The 21,058-nt window shown below is 35.7% G+C and overlaps 1 protein-coding gene across 3 annotated transcripts in view; it reads right to left on the bottom strand.

Annotated features, from left to right (window-relative positions):
- Nucleotides 1–21,058, bottom strand: part of PIBF1 (progesterone immunomodulatory binding factor 1) — a 228,488-nt gene that overhangs the window by 188,237 nt on the left and 19,193 nt on the right. For all 3 annotated transcript variants that reach the window (XM_032277352.1, XM_032277355.1, XM_032277353.1), the window contains exon 6: nucleotides 2,787–2,920. In XM_032277352.1, the coding sequence (XP_032133243.1) occupies nucleotides 2,787–2,920 (134 nt within the window). The remainder of the gene's footprint in view (nucleotides 1–2,786; nucleotides 2,921–21,058) is intronic.

The following is a 21,058-nucleotide window of genomic DNA, read 5'->3' as shown; positions in this document are numbered from 1 at the left end:
ACCTTTTTGAACTTTAAAATTAGTAAGTAGTCTGTGAAGAGATACTTTGTGTAAGTATCTTATTCCCTAACATACTTACATTTGATAGTTTTAGATTCCAATGATGATTCTGAATCAATATTACTATGCAGCTACAAAATGGTCATTCTTACATGCATATACATTTGTTGGTTGGCATTCAATTGTAAAGATCCTCTTTCTCAAAAAGGATATAAATATTACCACTAAACTGTACACTTAAAAATGGTAAAGATGACATATTAAAAAAATTTAAGATCCTCTTTCTATATTTATTATTAGCCTGCACTTATAAACTCTTATTCCATTCAATAAACTGTAATTCATTATTGTTAATATTTATTTTGATATTCAGGTTTGCTATATTTAGCCAGTTGGCACCTCTTTAAACTGGTTGTTGTGGTGCTGAATTGGAGTTAGAAGTATCAATGTGGGCTGGGCATGGTGGCTCATGCCTGTAATCCCAGCACTTTGGGAGGCTGAGGCAGGCAGATCATGTGAGGTCAGGATTTTGAGGCTAGCCTGGCCAACCATGGCCAACATGGTGAAACTGTGTTTCTACTAAAAAAAAAAAAAATACAAAAAAATTAGCCAGTCATGCCTGTAGTGGTGCATGCCTGTAGTCCCAGCTACTTGGGAGGCTAAGGCAGGAGAATCTCTTGAACTCAGGAGGGTGAGGTTGCAGTGAGCCGAGACTGCGACAGTGCACACCAACCTGGACGACAAAGCGAGACTCCATCCCCCCCGAAGAAAAATCAGTATGATGTCATCTATAGTGTGTTAAGCCTCCTCCCCCTTCTCCCTCCACTGTCTCTACCAACTGAAGGGCCTAGAAATAATGACCAATGTAGCCATGACCACAACACCCAAATCTTAATTTCTAAATAGCATTCCCCACTAAGAGATCAAGACTTCTTAAGAGAAACAGCTGAGGCAATGAAATTACAAAACAAACAAAAACCAAAACTAGGAACATTATGTTATGCCAGAAAATAAGGAACGGCTAAAAAAAAGAGAGAGACATTCAGATCTAATTTAATGATTTTACCTGCTATATAAAATTATATTGCAGAAGAAATCTCCATTTATCTTCCATTCTGCTACTGAAAAGCGTTTGAATTTCTTCTAATAATGACTCAATTAACATCCATACATCTGTTTCCTTTTGTATATTTGTGAGAATTTACCCAGGGCATAAAAGTACTTTTTTTTCTGCACTTTATCTTATATTTCATGACCTGTCTATGTTTCTAAACTCATTCATTCTACTGAGTGAACCAAAAAGGGTCATAGTTTGAGTCCTTCTTTCTTGTTTTACTATTCCATTTCTAGCCATCAAGATGCTTATCATGCATTTTGATCAAGGCTATATTTTTCTTCTCTAAGTTTTTATTATCATAAATGAAAACATATGTAAAAATAGAGATGATATAATGAACACCCACACTCCCATCACCCAACTTTAATAATTATCAACTCATGACTCATCTTGTTTTATTCATCATTCATGGCCCTGGTGGATTATTCTGATGACTATGTTTTTAGTTTTCTCTTTTTATATTGTACCCGTCATTGCTATAGACTTACAGTGGCAGAGGGGACATCAAAATAGCAACTAGTATCATCTTACCATCACAATCTATTTCATTTTTATTTTTATTTTATATTTTTAAGAGATGGGGTTTCACTCTGCCACCAGGCTGGAGTGCATTGGCATGATCATAGCTAACTGCAGTCTTGAACTCCTGGGCTTAAGCAGTCCTCCTACCTCAGCCTCCCAAGTACCTGGGACTAAAGGCATGTGCCACCATGACCTGTACTTCATTTTTAAATGCTTGTTTTAAACTCCAGCTTTATCCCAGAGCCCACTGACCACCGCTCTCATGGATTTAAAGCTCCAATAATTATCATATTTTGGCATAATGCTACATACATAGTAAGACATACTATGTGTCACTCATAATGAGAATAGAAATGCCAATCCCCTATCCACAAATATTTGCAAATTCACATATGGTATTATGTAATTTATAATTAAAATTATGCAATTTAAGGAATTCATTTTAAGAATCACTTCAGGTAGAGTGAACAATTAAGATAAAAGGTCATTTCATTTATATTACAAAAACAGTACATATATATGTAAAGGCTTTCACAAATATTTATTTAATCGTAGATTATATAGTGCAGTTATCCGTATTAGCAACATCTCATAAATGATGAAATTTAGGCTTGGAAAGAAAAGAGATTTATCGAGGGACATACAGCTAAGTAGTGGCTCATTAAATTATTGAACAAACAATAAAAAGGAATATTCCAGTTAAACAAAGATATTTGCTATAGCTTCTTAGTAGCAAATAATAGGAAATATATTCTCCGAAAGTGTCTTTTTTTTTTTTTTTTGAAAGTGTGTCTTTTGTCAGGAAGGAACAGCTGAAAAAAACTTCAGAGAAAACTGTAAGTATTTACACTGATTCCATTACATAAAAATAATCATCAAGTAACATTGAAAAAATATATACACACATGTGATTTTACTGGGTTCCTATCTTTGTTTACATTTTAAGACAACAGTGACATCTAAATAAAACAAAAACAACCAATATAAAAATTCAGTATAAACCCAACAAACTGCCAAAACTGCATTCATTTGTGCAAAGAAGAATAAGGTAAAAGTAAAATTAACAATTGGTTGTTGGTAAAAACTCAGGTGACTTTGATGCAAGCTAAAGTGGAGAATTACTAGTGCAGCCATTTTAACTACTTACCTCTTGACTTTATCATAGTTTTCTTGACGGTAGTCACCTTGCTGAATTAACTGTTTTGTGTCTGCTAATTCTAAGGCCAAACGTTGACATCTAATTTGAACTTCTGAGTAGTTTTTTCGATCTTCCTCATATGTCTATAAATCAAAGGAATAATAACACATTTCAGACTAAACACTTAACATAGTTGATCAAATTCTGTGTTGAAGTCTTTTGTCAAGCTGTGATTGTCCTTGTAATTAAACAACAACAAAAATCCTCGATTTTTAAATTTAGTAAATTTTTCCTACTCAAAGACAAGTGATATTAAATTCAGAGTGGTTTGTAAACTCAGTTGTTTAAAACCTAAACTGTTTTTCAAATAAAAAGAAAATACAACCACTAAAACATAAAATTACTAGAAATATTAAATGAATTTCTAAAAACATTTACTGAGTTACTATCAAATGCTAAAGATACAGAAGTGAATAAAACACACTTCCTGTTCTTGAGAAGTTTATCCAGTTCCCATCTTGACATTCAGCAAAAATAAAAAAATCGTGTGACCCTTGAAACACATCTTTACATTGTTCTTCCCTCTATACTCTCCCCCTGCCAGTAGCACATAAGAAAGGGATTAAGGGATGGCTGATATGGGAAGAGCAATGAAAGTAAAAACCTTAAAGTTGGTCACAAGGTTCTTTACAATCTGGTGCTGCTTACTACAAGCCTCATTTCTCACCATTCCTAATAGTCACATTTCACCCTGCAATCCTAATGAGAATCTGAAGTTCTCTGAACCCACCAATGCTTCCTCTAACCCGTTCCCACTGCCTGAATACCTGCATAAAATCTAAATGCTTGTCTCCTTCACAGCACTGATCTCAATGTATCATTACCATCAGATTAGTTTTCTATCTGACCAGAGGGTAAACATCTTAAGGGCAGGGACTTTGTCTTGCTCACTGCTGGACCTCCACCACTTTAAACATTACCAGGTATATAATAAGAATGAAATAAAAGCCAACAAAGAAATAATTAAATATGGAAACTGGGACAGGAAGCAGGAGACAGGGACTAAATTCCTCCTTATTTTCCTTCTTTGAACTCATCAAATTTTGCAACCAACCATCAACCCCATCTTCGGAAGCTGGCATGTTAAATGCATCCTGTGTTAAGTCATTATTGCTTCAGTAGCTGACCAGCTAAATGAGGTCATATTCACTCCACACATACTGACTAGATCATTTCCATGTGACTGGTCCTGGATTAGGCACTATAGATACAAAGACGAGTAAGACAGTTTTGTCCTTTTTAAACTATTAAATATAATTTTGATATTTTAGTCCCCAAATTTATATCAAAGGGCTGTTTGAGAGAAGTAATTATGGAAAAACCATATTCAGTGTGTGTTGCTTTGGTATGGTATCATGTTCTTCTACACTGAAGTTTTCCATGAGAATGGAATGTTACTATGGTATTTATTATGGGATTACCTGAAGAATCATCACATATATCATTTCAGACCTAAGTCCTACACGAATCTTTAGTTCTTCTGAAGAATGCTTTACCCTTCTAAACACCATTAATCATGCAACTGTTTTAGAAGAGGGTATAATGTTATGGGTAGGAAGGCAAGCTCCAGAATTCAACTACCTAAAATTGAATTCCCGCAGTGAGACTCTCTGGGCAGTTTAGTTTACCTCTCTATTCTGGTGTCCTGCCTCAGAGTTCTTGTGAAGCTTATATCAAGTTATACATGTAAAGTGCTTATAAAAATGCCTAACATGTAGTAAATGCTGATTAACTATAAATATTGTTATAATGCTTCCTCTTAGCTTTGGCTTACAAAGAGATCACAGACAATTACACAGTTCAACTTTAGTAATTGTACAAACACCATGACAAAATTTGTAGAAACATAAACACAAGTAATATAAAAACATGAAAAGATGGGCAAAAAACAGGGATCCCAAAAGCCCCAAAAAAGTATTAACAGAAACAACCAATAAACCAGGGGTGTGTGTCAGGAAAAACAGTAGAAGACAGTGCTTTGAAGCAGTCAGTAACATTGAGAAACACTACTTATTGGTACGAAGAAATACTACTGAGAAAAAACAAAAAGCCTTTAAAATACTCAGGGGTAGGGGCAGAAGGTAGAGTGCCAGGGACTAAAACAAATATGCATAAATACTCAGTATGCCCCTGTTTTTGGCTATTTTACATACATTGTCGGACTTAATAAATTTATGATGGGATATAAAAATTATGCTGTTTCACAGATGAAAAAAACTGAGTCTTGGAAAGTCTCAGAGCTCATAAATAGTAGAGTGAGGACTCCAATCTAAGTTTGTCAAATACCAATCAGTGGGCAACTCTTTCTAAAGCTTAATAGTAAAAGTGGAGAAAATACAGTAGTTAGAGAAGAAAACAGGGCCAATGAAGGTTTTAAAAGATGAAACAAGCTTGACAATATGCAAATATTGATGGGAAACAACTAATGGCAAAAGATGAATTACTGTTGGAGAAAAGGGGCTGCATACGGGAGAATGAAGCATAATCCTGAATAAGGCTACAGGAGATGGGATCCACAGTTTAGATGTGGAGATTTGCTGATACAGAGTATTAACAACTTGAATATTTTAGATAGCTCTTATCAATTTGCTACAGGCTACAGCCTGCTCTTACCCTAAGGCTTCACAAATTTATATTATCCACCTGGTTTCTAGAGGCATATGATTTTCCACCCCTTGAGGGTAAGACTCTTTCCATTACAAACAGTAAGAACAAACAAACCAGAATGAGTGCAGATGTGAGTAGATTTGGTGGCAGGACAAAGTTCTCACCTGAGGATTTCCATTTTCTCTGTGAAATGAAACACTAAGTCATCTACTGAGAGTGACAAGAAACACAGAAAACTGGGGATGTAAGGAGAGTGGTTGGTTCCCTTAAGTAACCTCTGTGAAAAATGAGAGAACTAGAAATAATAGAATTACAACCAATTGTGGGGTCCATTTGAGGCTAGTAACAATAAACTGACAGTGCTTGTTACTGCTTGTGTGATTTTTGCCAGTAGTGCTCAGTTAGAAAAATGAAGAGTTGAGAGTTTATCACTCTGGCTTGTGTGATTTTCCCCAGTAGTGCTCAGTTAGAAAAATAAAGAGTTGAGAGTTTCTCAGTCTAGTTTGAAAACTGAAAACATGATGGTGAGGGAAAAAAAAATAAATCTAGGAAAGGATTGATAAAGAAATAAATTATATGGATTGGAAATTTTGTTAAAGACAAGTTGAAAGCCATGACGGGAAAACATAAAAAACATCCTATGAAATAGGATGTTCAGTGGATCAAAGTGAATTGATAACTTCAGAAGTAAATCGGTTCTGGGGACCAAATCTGGGCTACAAGACTGAGTGTTAAAGTGAAAAAAAGGCAAATCGCTAGAGATGAGATCAATAAAATTCAAGGTCAAGGCTACAGATGAATTAATCACAGAAGTAACCTAGGTAGCAGCTGAAGTAGAAAGGAAGACTAAATCTAGAGCTTTACTGAAGCTCTAAACTTTAGAAGGCTTTCACTAAACAAAGAGGAATGTCCTAGTGGTCTGAAAATGAGGAAGACTATAAGGTGGGGTATTCAGATGACGAGTTCCCAAAGAAGCAGTGTTTTCTGTGAGTACAACTGCAAAGATCTAAAAAGGTAAAGATCTGACCCTGAAATATGTAGACTATTTCAGGATATTCAGAGAGTAGTTCCATGGGAGAATAAATATAGTGTATATTATTAATATTATATACATAGCATATATGTCATATAATATATACGTTTTTATAAATCCATACATTTTTTAAAAATATAAATACCATATGCAAGTATAAACGGAAGCAAGTGTAAGTGCAGTATAGGAATGTATACATTCAACCAGCCCTTTATTTACATTTTTTCAACTGGAAAATTTCCCCCTAAATAAAAGTATTACTTTTGTATTGTGAATTAAAAAACCTCCTGCACTTATTGTTAGCAATTAAAATAGAGTAAGACATAGCCCTAGAAACAGGAAAAGTAGCGTCTTCCTTCAAAATAAACCCCATGTCTGTGTAGAACCATGATTAACGCTATAGAGAGCAGAAAAGACTGTTTTGTATTCCCTTCTGCATCCTTCCATGTCTTGAGCTCAGCATCAACCTTTGTGGGAAGACAAAGCTTCGGCTCTAACCTAGAGTTTATCCTATTTTTTCCACAACACGCGATTCTTACCTGTCGGAAAATGCACCAGATGTGCTGTAAGGAGCCGTTACTTGTCTCCCACATCATAAGGAAAAATTTAAGAAAGTTTTCTATAATCCTAGTAACTAATACTCTGCCTATTATACAGAATATTTGCGATTAATGTCTGTGGAAGAGGAGGAACAAAAGAGGAATTAAATAGATTAAACAAAAGCAGCAAAAAAGGTAAACTTTTCAAACATAAAGAAACAGACACATAAAATTTCCAGTTATCAGCTCTAACAGAAAATTTCTATGTACTAGTAAATGTGCTAATAGCCAAGTATCAATTTCCATTCTCAATAAAACACAATTACTATGAATATAATGAATTTCTAAGCTTCCTTTTAAGTCTTTCGTCTCTCACATGATGTAAACTGAGAAATAGTAACCTATGTCTCAAAATAAATATTTAATAAATGAAGATCTCCTGCCCGTGTAAAGATAGGACAACTAAAGAAACTGGAAATAGGATATAGTGACATTTACCTTAAGGTTCAAATCTGAAACAGTTTACATTGAACAGCAGTTCAGCGAATGGTAAGAAATAGTTGGTTAGCTATTCCGGAAAAGTGAGAATCACTTGTCTGAATTCCCACAAGTTTCATTATTAATAATCTAATTCAAGCAACTAAATACTGAAAAGAACAAGAAACCTAATTAAGCTTTAACTGCTATAGGCTGTCTCCTTAAGTCACATTGAAGTCTGTTTTGCTGCCAGAGACAACTCTTATCATTGTTAAGATCTTCAAGAAATTAAAAAAAAAATCTTTCTGACTTCTAAAGACATCAATGGAAGTAGTAAAGTCTGCTATGCATTAAAATGAAAATCTTAATTTCTGTTACATGATAAATTTTCAATTATATCTATTTGAATAAATGGAATTCAAACAAAAATTTAAGCCTTTTTTAAAAAAAAGAAAAAAAAACTCAGTAATTTTTTTTGAGACAGTATCTCACTCTGTTGCCCAGGCTGGAGTGCAGCGGCACAACCTCGGCTCACTGCAGCCTCAACCTCCTGAGCTCAGATGATCCTCCCACCTCAGCCTCCTGAGTAGCTGGGACTACGGGCATGCCATCACACCCAGTTCTTCGTATTTTTAGTAGAGACAGGGTTTTGCCATATTGTCCAGACTAGTCTTGAACTCCTGGACTCAAGCAGTCTGCCCACCTTAGCCTCCCAAAGTGCTGGGATTACAGCCTCCCAAAGGGGGATTACAGGTGTGAGCCATCACACCAAGTAAAACTCAAGAATGAAGAAAGGTAACTTTCATCACATGTAGTGAATCCTAGAATGGAATAAGAAATATGGGTTCAGATTCTGTCTCTCCTCTTTTTGCTCTAGCAAGTGAACTTCTCTGGACTTATCTGATGCTTCTGCAGAGTGAGTACATTAACTGATTCATTGGCTCATTTATTTGTATGTGCTTATTACTGTACTAAATACTTTACTACTAGTATTTAGACATGACTCCCTAGCTCATGGATCTAGCAGACCCCATCACTGCAAAATGCTACACTGATGTATTAGGAGGCAATTTGTACAGTCAACATTTTATTCAGTAAACGACTGTAACAAATTTGAAACACTGGCTTCTCAACAGGTATTGGCCCAAATATGATCTAGCCAAACAAATTTAAGTCTTAATGTTAAAGATACCAAGTTGCTAAATTATCTTAAAAATATCACTTATTAACCCCAAAATTTAAGTTTATCAGTGCAAGAAAAGTACGGTTTCCCATGCCTTTGAGTAACTGAAATAAGCTTTAATAGTATTAACAGTGTGATGGTACATGCCTGTAGTCTCAGCTACTCAAGAGGCTGACATGGGAGAATGGCTTACACACTCTAGCCTGGATGACAGAGTGAGACCTTGTCTCGAAAAATAGGTAAAGAAAAATTAAAAAGCATTAACAAAGGCGATAGAAAGGATAAAGTCACGTACCACGCTTCTTCCCTCCAATACCCCCTGCAAATTATCAGAAAAATATGAGAATATAACTATATTTGAATAATATGTTAATCACAAAAATTGCTATTTTAATGAGCTTATCTTACTTAAGGTATGATACTTCCATGTTCCAAGATTTTATAGTTTTCTTCATATGAATCAATTTCTTTTCTTGCTAGAGATGGATGTGGGGGAAAATATTTCATTCAAAAGAAAGGTAACAAACTCAAATGAAGAAAGCTATAAAATCTTAAGTGTTCAACACTAATTGCTGTTGCATCTCATATGTTCATATTTTCATAAAGCTCTTCTCCTTTAACTTGCTGATGCAATGGATTCTTCTTTCTGTCCTGGAATATACTTTGTTTAATCATAAAGCATTATTCTTTTAATACAATGGCCAGAATTCATTGAACATTTTATTTCAAATTTTTACATCTGTAGTAATAAGTAAAATTGGCCTACGTGCTTTATTTTATTTAGCTTTTGTATTCTCTTTCTCAGAGCTTTCTTTTTAAATAGTCTAGTATAGTAGAAGTAAGTGAAATGAGCTGTCTTTGGAGAAATCAACTGTGAACCCATTTGTGGTAATCCATCTGTGAACCTGTTGGTAATTTTACCAGTTGTACACTTTTACTCCTTTTTGTAACAACTCTATGGTAACTGTTCTATTCAAGTTCTCACTTCTGTCAATTTTAGTAATCAATATTTTGCTGGCACAGTTCACTTTCCCTTTTGTTTTCAAGCTTATTGCCACAGAACTGTATGTAATGTATTTTCTTTTACTTCATGTCAGTTAATTCCAAACACCTTACTTCTATTCCTCTTTTTCCAGCTTTCTCAAGATAGGTACTACATGATTTTTTTTTTTCATCTTTCTTTAAATAATAAAGGCATTTCAAGACTATAGATTTTCCTCTGGCATAGCTTTAAATGTGTCTCAAGAATTCTGATATAAAAATGTTCTCGTTTTGCTTTCTTATTTCAGTTTTTCTTTCCTCTTTGATCCAAAAGATATGTTTCTAATTGCCAAGTAAGTTTATTCCTCCTCACCTTTTATCTCTGGTTTCACTAAATTATGATAAAAATAGAAACTATATAATCTGTACTTAAAATTTATTATATAATTTTTTACTTAAAAATTATTTAATAATTATGCTTCAATCTTTTTTTTTTTTTTTTTTTTTGGCGATGGAGTCTTGCTCTGTCTGTCACCCAGGCTGGAGTGTAATGGTGATCTTGGCTCATTGCAACCTCCATCTCCTGGGTTCAAGTGATTCTCCTGCCTCAGCCTCCCAAGCAGTTGGGATTATAGGCGCTCGCCACCACGCCTGGCTGATTTTTGTATTTTTAGTAAAGACTGGGTTTTTAGTAAAGACAGGGTTTAGTAAAGACAGGTTTACCATGTTGGCCAGGCTGGTCTCAAACTCCTGTCCTCAGTTGATCTACCTGCCTTGGCCTCCCAGAGGGCTGGGATTACAGGCATGAGCCAACGCACCTGGCCCATTTTTCAATCTTTATGAATTTGCATTAAGCATATTTCCTATAAACAAATAGAGGTGGTCTTGGTTTGAAGGTCAATATGAGAGTCTCTTTCTTTAACTGAACACTGTACATCCATTCCCTCAGCTTTCCAGAGGCAAAGGAGACTTTATTAACTTTTTTGGGGGTGAGGATGAAGAGAGTAATCCATAGATTTTTATAGGCTGAGCTCTGCCAACAATCTGTTCTGCTCTTGTTCAGGGCTCTCTCACACTATTTTTAGGCTTTCACTCAGGCCAGGGGAGAGAAACCACAAATTCTGGTACCCTATCAATTTCTTCCCTTGCATGTGGGAAGCTATTTTCTGATTGAGAAGTAGGTCTATTTCTCTTAATGATCCACTTAACCAACAGAATGTGGGAGAAGCAATTTTCTGGGATTTTGAGCTTATTTCCTAAGAAGTTTTTAAGTTTTGCCTGTTTCTTGAATGCTTCCTTTGGAGGTGGCCAGGTGCCATGCCCTGAGACTGCCATGTTGAAGGATACCTCAACTAATCACACAAAGAGGCCAAGTGGAAAGGGAATGATGTTTTGGTCCTATCATCCTGGCTCCAAACTGGTGACTAAAGAAGACTTCAGATGACCCCATTCTCAGTGAGGTAAGAAAAATTCAGCAGAACCTATCAACCTTCAGAGCTGTGACAAATAATAAATTATTTTGACACAGCAAGTTTTGGGGTGATTTGTTATGCAGCAATACATAACTGGAACACTAGCTTTCCCAAAGTCCAAGACATCAACTCAGATCTAGCTGCCTGCCAGAAGACAGCTGAGAGAGACATAATTTGAATTGGAAAAGAAAGGAAAAATGAAATGCATTCACATTTTCATCCCCTAGAATCCTTTTATTTCCTCCTTTCAACTAAGCCTAAACAGCAATTCTTATTCTATTCAGTAGTTAATGTTGACTATATAATTCAACCTTCTAATAGTAAAAGAAGTAGGAGTTCATTTAATTTTGAGTTTGGCATGACTATGCCTAGTAGTGTGATGACTACATTGTCACCATTTTTCTCTATTTGAACTGTGAAACTTTTATTCATACAGTGATCCATGATAGCACCTGGTGTTTATTTGGCTGAAATATCTATCTTACAAATGAAGTTGATGGCTATTTTTTCCTTTTTCTTTCTTTTTTTTTTTTTTTTTTTGAGGTGGAGTTTCACTGTGTCACACAGGCTGGAGTGTAGTGGTGCAATCTTGGCTCACTGCACCCTCTGCTCCCCAACCCCAGTCTCAAGCAATCTTCCTACCTGGGACCACAGATGTGTGCCACCACACCTGGGTACGTTTTTGTTTTTGGTAGTTTTTTTGTTTGAGACAGGGTCTCAATCTGTCATCCAGGCTGGAGTGCAGTATCACGATCTTGGCTCACTGCAACCTCTGCCTCCCAGGTTCAAGTGATTCTCTCACCTCAGTCTCCCGAGTAGCTGGGACTACAGGTATGTGCCACCATACCCAGCTAATTTTTTGTATTTTTTGGTAGAGACAGGGTTTCACCAAGTTGGCCAGGGTGGAGTTTTTGTAGTTTTGGTAGAGACAGGTTTCACCAGGTTGGCCAGGGTGGTCTCAAACTCCTGAGCTCAAGCAATCCTTCCGCCTCCACTTCCCAAGATGCTGGGATTACAGCTGTGAGCTACCGTGCCTGGACAGTTGATTGCTATTTCTCAAACTGTCATTTGTGGTGCTAATGCCATGACAAAATTAAATGCAAACATGGGCAATGACATCATAGTGATAGTACTCTATTATAAATTATTCATCCAGATGAACCATCATATGCATCTATTAATTTCTGAGGTCATTAAAAATATTAAATCATAAAATTAAAAATGATTAAAAAGAACTCTTAGATACTCCAAAACATATCCATAGAATCTGGCTTAAGAAACACTATGTATATCAACAGAACGAAGTTATTATGGTATCTCTGGATTTAAGCCAAAGTATCTGGTAAGGTCCCTCCTGAGGTTTCACCTGCCATAATGCAGTGATACACCCTTTTGGCCACTGGATTCAAAATTTCATCTCAAGCTCCTCAAAAATTGCCCCTAAAATTTCAAAGTTCCTGGATTTACTAAAGATTATAAACACAGTGGCAAATGAAAAAAAAAATACTATTACTCTCTAAAAGGTTACGTCTCTTCATACAGCTTGTATAAAACAATCAGCTAAATGAAGCTTCTTCTTGATACTGTCATATTTAAAACTGCATTCATTTTAGCTTTCCCATGAATTTTTTTGCCTCATGTACTTTTATCTGTAAGTCATTTGTATTATTTGTAAAAACTCAACAGGTTTGTGAATAACCAATTTTTTTTTCTTTTTTTTTCCTGTTATTGCATTTTAGGTACACGTGAAGAACATGCAAGATTGTTGCATAGGTACACATATGGCAGTGTGATTTGCTGCCTTCCTCCCCATCACCTATATCTGGCATTTCTCCCCATGCTATCTCTCCCCAACTCCCCTCTGCCCCACTGTCCCTCCCCTATTTCCCCCGGAAAGACCCCAGTGTGTGATGCTCCTCTCCCTGTGTCCACGTGTTCTCATTGTTCAACACCCGCCTACGAGTGAGAACATGCAGTGTTTGATTTTCTGTTCTTGTGTCAGTTTGCTGAGAATGATGGTTTCCAGGTTCATCCATGTCCCTACAAACGACACGAACTCATTGGTTTTCATGGCGTATATGTGCCACATTTTCCCTGTCCAGCCTATCATCGATGGGCATTTGTGTTGGGAAGAACCAATTTTTTAAAGGTTTTAGAGGTATAAGCAAGTGATGGGTTTTTGTAAGTCCAAGTTGTAATGCAATAGTGTATGATTCCAATTATATTCTTGAATATATTAAATACAATAAAATACATTAATTTTATATTGGAGGCAAGGAATGGCATTAATATGTAAATTTCTCTTTTTTTTTTTTTGAGACGGAGTCTCATTCTGTTGCCTAGGCTGAGAGCAATGGCACAATCTTGGCTCACTGCACCCTTGCCTCCTGGGTTCAAGCTATTCTCCTGCCTCAGCCTCCCAAGTAGCTGGGATTATAGACACCTGCCACCACACCCGGCTAACTTTTACATTTTTAGTAGAGATGGGGTTTTACCATGTTCAGGCTGGTCTCAAACTCCTGACCTCAGGTGATCCACCCACCTTGGCCTCCCACCCAGAGTGCTGGGATGACAGGCATGAGCCACAGCACTCAGCCAATATGTAAATTTCAAATCGTGAAATTTAATTAATAATTCAAAGTTTTTATTTGTTTTTTTACCTCAATCAATAAGTTAACAAAAAATAACTTTAAAAAATGATTTGTGGTCATGGTCCATGAACCTGCCACATTAGAATCTTGGACTGTTTATTAAAAATTGAGGTTCTTAGTTCAACCTCAGACCAAAGTAGAACCCATGTATGTGGCTATGAATCTAAATTTTAAGCAGTGCTTGTAAAATTTAAATTTAATATAAAGAGACAAATCTATCATTGTTTACTAATAAATTTGTTAAGCAATCTAGGATAATTATAACTGATGGGTATCATCATAAATATGCACCTTATTAAAAAAAAACTTGAAGCTCATCACTTGGACAAGATAAAAAGAAATCTTAGAAAACAGTTAATACCCCCTAAAATATAAAAACTTTAATAAACAAATACATTTCATCAATGAAGTAACTCATTTTCATACAAATAAAATTAACTGAATTACTTACATATGAATACTTAAGAAAATCTTGCAGAATTTTTTAAAGAATGTAACTACATTTCTAAACAAGGAAGTAATCTTGACAAAACTCTTCTTGCTTCCCAGTTACCAAAGTTCTCATAAGAGAAAAATATTTCACCATTTCCTCATGAAATTTAATAGCTTTATTAAGCTGTTAACACCTTACACTGCATCTCTAACATTACAACCTTTTGAAATGAAAAAGCATGCTGAACTAACTCTATAACAACAAAACAGCAACATACAGCTTAGATGCATGTGATCAACCAAAATTTTGACCTGCTAATAGAGAAAATTCATAAGTAGGAGATAAAGTTATCTATAAGCACTTTTATAAACATAAAGTACCAAACACAAGATCATATACATAATGCAGCTCAAAATATGCTAGAATTAAAACATTACTCACACTTGTAAATAAACTCCAGACGAAGTAAAAGATGAGCTGTATTTTACAATGTTATAATACTATCTAGACATTATTTCCAAATAACTAAAGATCTGGAAAAAAAATTAGAAAGGAATATCCCAGAAATCCACTAAAACTGGCAATTTAGAAAGGGTTACTTCTTTTTAAAGGTCAAGAATCACATTTTGGCCAGGCAAGGCGGCTCATGCCCGTAATCTCAGCAGTTTGGGAAGCCAAGGCGGGTGGATCACTTGAGGTCAGGAGTTTGAGACCTGCCTGACCAACATAGTGAAACTCGTTTCTACTAAAAATACAAAATTTAGCTGGGCATGGCGGTGCATGCCTGTAATCCCAGCTACTCGGGAGGCTGAGGCAGGAGAACTGCTTGAGCCTGGGAGGTGGAGGCTGCAGTGAGCCAAGATTGTGCCATTGCACTACAGCCTAGGCAACAAGAGTGGAAAATCCATCTCAAAAAAAAAAAAAAAAAAATCACATTCTATTAAATTTCTAAAACAGTTTTCATCTCATATGAATAAAAGCAGAGTCAAATCAACTGTGTAACTGTGTGGCTTTAATGATTTAATGTGGCTTTAACAGAATTTAAAATTCTCAATATTTCTGGTAGGCATAACTATGAAATTAGTGCAATAATTGAGACATATCTGAATACATATCATGGAACACAAATTTTTGTTTTGATATTCTACTCTCCAAGTTCTAAATACATTAAATTTTACTAGAAAAAGATCCTACCTGATTGATTGCAGGCATTTTATATGAAATAAACAATATAAATGAAAATAAGCAATAAATGTAAAGCTTTGCGCCTCTAGGTCAAAAATAACCAGATTTTCCAAATAGCCCCAAACAGGTTTAATTAAAAAAAAAATTAAAATTAAAAAAATGGACATATACTGCCACCAAGTGGCAAGAAAAAACTTAAGACCATTTTGGACAAGAAAGATCCATAAAGTAAAATGCTAAAACTGAGAGTAATTTTTTTCTTTTCCCAGATTTATGAGCTCCCTGCAGAGAACAAACTTTTTAAGTAAAATGGCAGTTTGTTTTCTTAATTGCCAATCTCAAAACTCAGGTACCTTAGTTTCTTTTAGTAAACCACTATGGAGTTGTCATTACTACTATCATTTTCAGGATTTAGGTGAGTTTCCTGGCATTTTTTTGCTTTTGTTTAATAGCGCTTAGCTTGAGGCCAGTCCCATTCTGTGCCAGATTGGATGGATCAAGGTGCATTAGAAAATCTTTGGTTCTTCTAGGTTGTAGAATCAGAAGAGTTTATGGGAACTGAGGCTGCTCTAACTGAGTAGGAAATTTCAGAGACAGTCAGTGAGGGGAAAGTGAATTCTGTGGGTAATTTCTGCCTAAGTTGGCTACCCTCTGAACAACACATGTGTAGGACAGACTCTAAGCAGGCCTACTAAGACCAAAATACTGAACTGAAATTTGAACTGCCCAACAGACACAGTTTACTACCTGAGGATAGCCAGGTTAATTTCCTGCTAAAACAAAACATCACCACTGTTTAGAGGTACATAAAATGCAGAGTCTCAGCAACATAATAATCACAGTGTTCTCATTTACATTTACTTGATGGTGTAAATAAACAATTTTAAGTTACTTGACATCTGAAGAAACAGGAATATGTGACTCATTTCTAAAAGAAAAGACAACAGAGACCAACTCCAAGGTGACCCAGTGTTTGGAATTAGCAGACAAGAATTTGAAAGCTCCAATTTTAACAATTCTCAGTGGTATAAAGGAAAATATGTTCGTAATAAGCAAACAAATAGCAGAGAAATAAAAGCTGTTATAAACAACCAAAATGAAATTACAGAAGTAAAAAATTCCACACTTAAGCACTTAATCGAAACAAAAACATACGTCCACAAAAAAAACCATACTCAAATGTTCTCAGCAGCTTTGTTTGTAAAGTCTTTAAATTGGAAATAACTCAAATGCCCATTAACTGGTAAATAACTATAGTCATTCAATGTAATATCACTCAGCAATTAAAAGACAGAATTACTGACAAATGGAAAAAAAAGTTCAGTGATAGATGGAGAGATATTCGGTAAGACAAATACAATAAAAATGTTAATGGCAGAAAGCGATAAATGTACTGTGTCACTGTAAAATTCAAGTTATCTTTGAAAATTTCTATAATAAAATGACAAAAAATTACACTCTGGGGCAGATTTTGAACATGCTAATTTTGGGAATATAAGCTGATTGCTAGTTATAAAAAAGAAAACACATTCATTTGTAATCAGCCCACTTATCTTTTGAGAACTTCCTCCAATTTGACCTACTAGTTTGGTGTTCCACTTCTCAGAAAAACTTTACTGTCTATAAACTTGAGATCATACTTTGTGATTCCTCGTCAATAAATGTATTACATTTTTCTTTTCTGAGATAGAGTCTTACTCTCCCACCCAGGCTGGAGTGCAGTGGCACAATCCCAGCTCACTGCAACCTCCACCTCCTGGTGGAATCAAGTGATTCTCCTGTCTTGGCCTCCCGAATAGCTAGGACTACAGGTGTTTGCCACAACACCTGGCTAATTTGTGTATTTTTAGTAGAGACAGCGTTTTGCCATGTTAGCCAGGCTGGTCTCAAACTCCTGACATCAGGTGATCTCCCCGCTTTGGCCTCCCAAAGTGCTGTGATTACAGGCGTGAGCCACCACATCCAGCCCAATAAATGTGTTAAAATCTCAAATATTGAAAAAAACTGAACTTAACAGTTATATCTGAAGAATACTTCCATTTTCATTCTTCATTTAGTTCCTTTTTATGCCTTTTTTTTGGGGGGGGGCTATTATCCTTTAACTACTAAAGAGAAAACAATTCCTTGAGAATTCATGATAATACTTCTTACAAAGTCTGTCCATTTCTGCCAAGAGGTAGAAGCAATTCAGATATCTATACACAGATGATTAGATTTTTAAAAATGTAGTATATATACATAATGGAATATGCAACCTTAAAAAAGAAAAAAACTCTGTCACGTGCTACAACATGCATAAACCTTGAGGGCATTATGCTAACTGAAATAAACCAATCACAAAGGGACAAATACTGTAGGATTCTACTCATGTGAAGAATCTAAAGTAATAAAAATCATAGAAACAAAGTTTAAAAATGGTTACCAATGACTAGGGGGAGGAGAGAGGGAGAATTAGTGTCTAATGGGTACGGTGTTTCCATGTTGCAAGATACAAAAGTATTAGAGATCTGTTGCACAACAATGTGACTATACACTACTGAATTGTATACATTAAAATGGTTAAATAGTAAATTTAACGTTATGTTTTTAACTGTAATTTTTTAAGTCTGCCAAGTTTTAAAAACCAGAATTTAAAACCCTGTCAATGGGTTTTTGAAAGTCTATGTAATTTGTTCACTATTTTCTCTTTATAGACATGTGAAATATAATATATCCATTTATACAACTCTGTTGACCTTTTCCGGTAGGTTTAACTTGCCTAAGTATTCACTGATCCTAATCATCATGCATTAGGAAAGCTCAGTAAGCATAGAAGTATGTTTTATCAGTTTTCAATTTGGGGTTCCTTAGTTTCTAGAGTCAGGCAGGCAATTTACCAGCTTTCCAGCAACTATACCTACTCCAAGTGTTCTATTTGATAACAATATTATACATGTGCTGCAGATTCAGGTTCATCCTTTAAGTCCCTAAAAATTCTTGGATGAATACTATCCAGTCATGTTTTTTCCCCCAAAGCTTATATTTTACCCAACTTTAAAATTACATAAAGTCATTAATAAGACTAATGTCATTTATCTTAAAATGTCGAACCTTAAATATGTGAGTTAAAGAATAAAATATTTGTTGAATCACTGTATGAAAAGCTTTTGAATAGTGCCATATGAAAAATTTGAGTCATGTCTTATTAAAAATTAGTTAACTTCAGGTTGGGTGCAGTAGCTTACACTTACAATCCCAACACTTTGGGAGGTTGAGGTGGGCAGATCACCTGAGTTCAGGAGATGGAGACCAGGCTGGCCAACATAGCGAACCTTGTTTCTACTAAAAATACAAAAATTAGCTGGGCATGGTAGTGGGTGCCTGTAATCCCAGCCACTCGGGAGGCTGAGTCAGGAGAATCACTTGAACTCAGAAAGCAGAGGTTGCAGTGAGCCAAGATCGTGCCACTGCACTCCAGCCTAGGTGACAAGAGTGAGAATCTGGCTCAAAAAAAAAAAAAAAAAAATTAGTAACTTTATAGTGGTTGCAGTTATTCATATCATGGACCTTGTCCTAAGACTTACTATGGCAGTGTATCTTACCGCTTTTTGAACAAAGTAACACTTTCTTTTTTTTGTCTAATTTAGGAAAACGGAATCAGTGAACACACTTTCACTGGATATATTCTCTATTTATTCACTACAAAATACAATATTTATTCCTCTGTTAGAACTTGAAACAGATACCTCAAAATATGGCACCCTGGCATACTGAGTATTTTAACCTGAAGGAAATTAAGAAAACTGCAGGGACAGGGAGGTCTCTCTGTCTTTCTCCCAACCCATCTCTCTTCAAGTGGGCCACTGAAAAAAAAAATTTCCCTTGGCCCTTTCTCCCTTGAAGCAAGTCATCGAACCTCGGAAGGTCACTCTCTTTCTCCCTCCTCTCTCCCCTAAGGTAACGGTGTCCTGCCCTATACCCAATGGGAAGGGATGTCACACAGAGAGGCCAAGAAGACTATGAACAAAAAAGCCTTGCTAAATTCTCCCAGTTGATTACCATCAGATCACATTGTTTTGTCTTCCAATCATACTTATGCATGACTGTCCACAAAAATACATTCTCCCGGTGTCTTTTAGTCTTCATTTCTGAAGGTTCCCATGTCATGTAAAATTTATGTTTACATGTAAATTTATATATAAATTTGTTATGCTTTTCTGTTGTTACCCTTTTATTATTGGGGTCTCAGTCAGAAACCTTGCAATGGATGAGGAAAATATATAATTTTTTCTCCCACTATAGTTAAAAGGAAAATTTACTCTTTTGGGTCAAGAAACTTAAAATTAATGACACCATTGGAAAAGTTGAAACGTTCTTGCTACTTCCTTTGGATATGATGGGCATTTCTGTGTTTTTATTGCCTGCTTTAGGCCACCAATAATAGGGATCACATACGTAGCCCACAGACTGAAGAGGAAAGAAATATGAAATACCACTGGGTAAAAAGCACTCAAATAAGAACATTCCAAGTAATAGAAGAAAAAACAGAAATCTTCAACTGAAAAACTGATAATTTCATTTAGCACTTTCACAAATTAGGGGCTTGTGATTAGTTTTAAAAGTCCTAAAGACAGTGGTTCTCACTGATGACAACTGAACCTCAGTAACCTGACAGTGTCCAATCACCTCTTCAACTTCCCCCAGCCCTATTTAAATAACCCAGACTTTTTTATAAACCCTCCTCTAGTAATCATAACATTCTCTATCTTCCTTACCCAGTTATAAATATATTCTTCAGTTGCTTTTTAAATGGAAACTCAACTTTCTGTGACATAATTAAAATCTTAGCTATTAAGAGATAAATTATTTCATTTTACTAATGAAATTATTTTTTAAACCACTATCTAGATATTAAGAATGTCCCACAGAACTCATCAGGAATAATTCAATCAACAAACACCCCTGTGTTCTAATCGTTTCCCCAAATATAATTACAGAAGTATGTATTATTGAAAATGCCCCAAATATAGATGACTCTTTTTATTACATGGATGGCACTAACGTGGGAGCCTTTTTTTTTTTTTTTTTTAAAAGACAGGGTTTCACCATGTTTGTCAGGCTGGTCTTGAACTCCCGACCTCAGGTGATCCGCCCACCTTGGCCTCCAAAGTGCTTGGATTACAGGCGTGAGCCACCACACCTGGCCCCGTGGGAAGTCTTAAACATAATTATAACTGGGTATCCAACAGTACTGCCTACACTGTTGGTTGACAATTACATGAATGTCCATCTGCCATTGTTGACAATGAGAAAATTTTTATGATTACAATGTGATTTTAAGTACATAAGCTGTGATCTCTCCAATTTTAAGGGGAAAAAAAAGCGTTACCTGACTCTATGTTTTCTGTGATTGCCAACTCTCTTTGTTCTTCTACACAGGAATATTAGTAAGAGTTGTCTACACTCTACATTCAATTTACTTCCTCCCATTCACTCTCACACACTGTAATCAAACTGTTGACCCCACTCCTTCTCCAAAATAACTCTTGACAAGGTTCTCAACGACCTTGTTAAATACAATGTCAATTCTCAGTCTTCACCTAACTGCACCTATCAACAGTATTTGAAACAGCTGATCACTCTCTTGTCCTTGACAAACTTTTGCCCTTTGATTTCCAGGA

The sequence above is a fragment of the Sapajus apella genome, unplaced genomic scaffold, assembly GCF_009761245.1.
Source record: "Sapajus apella isolate SASKATOON/1434 unplaced genomic scaffold, GSC_monkey_1.0 scaffold9, whole genome shotgun sequence".
NCBI classification, from domain to species: Eukaryota; Metazoa; Chordata; class Mammalia; order Primates; family Cebidae; genus Sapajus; species Sapajus apella.
The sequence above is the reverse complement of the archived record's forward strand: the minus strand, read 5'-3'. Positions and strand labels throughout refer to the sequence as shown.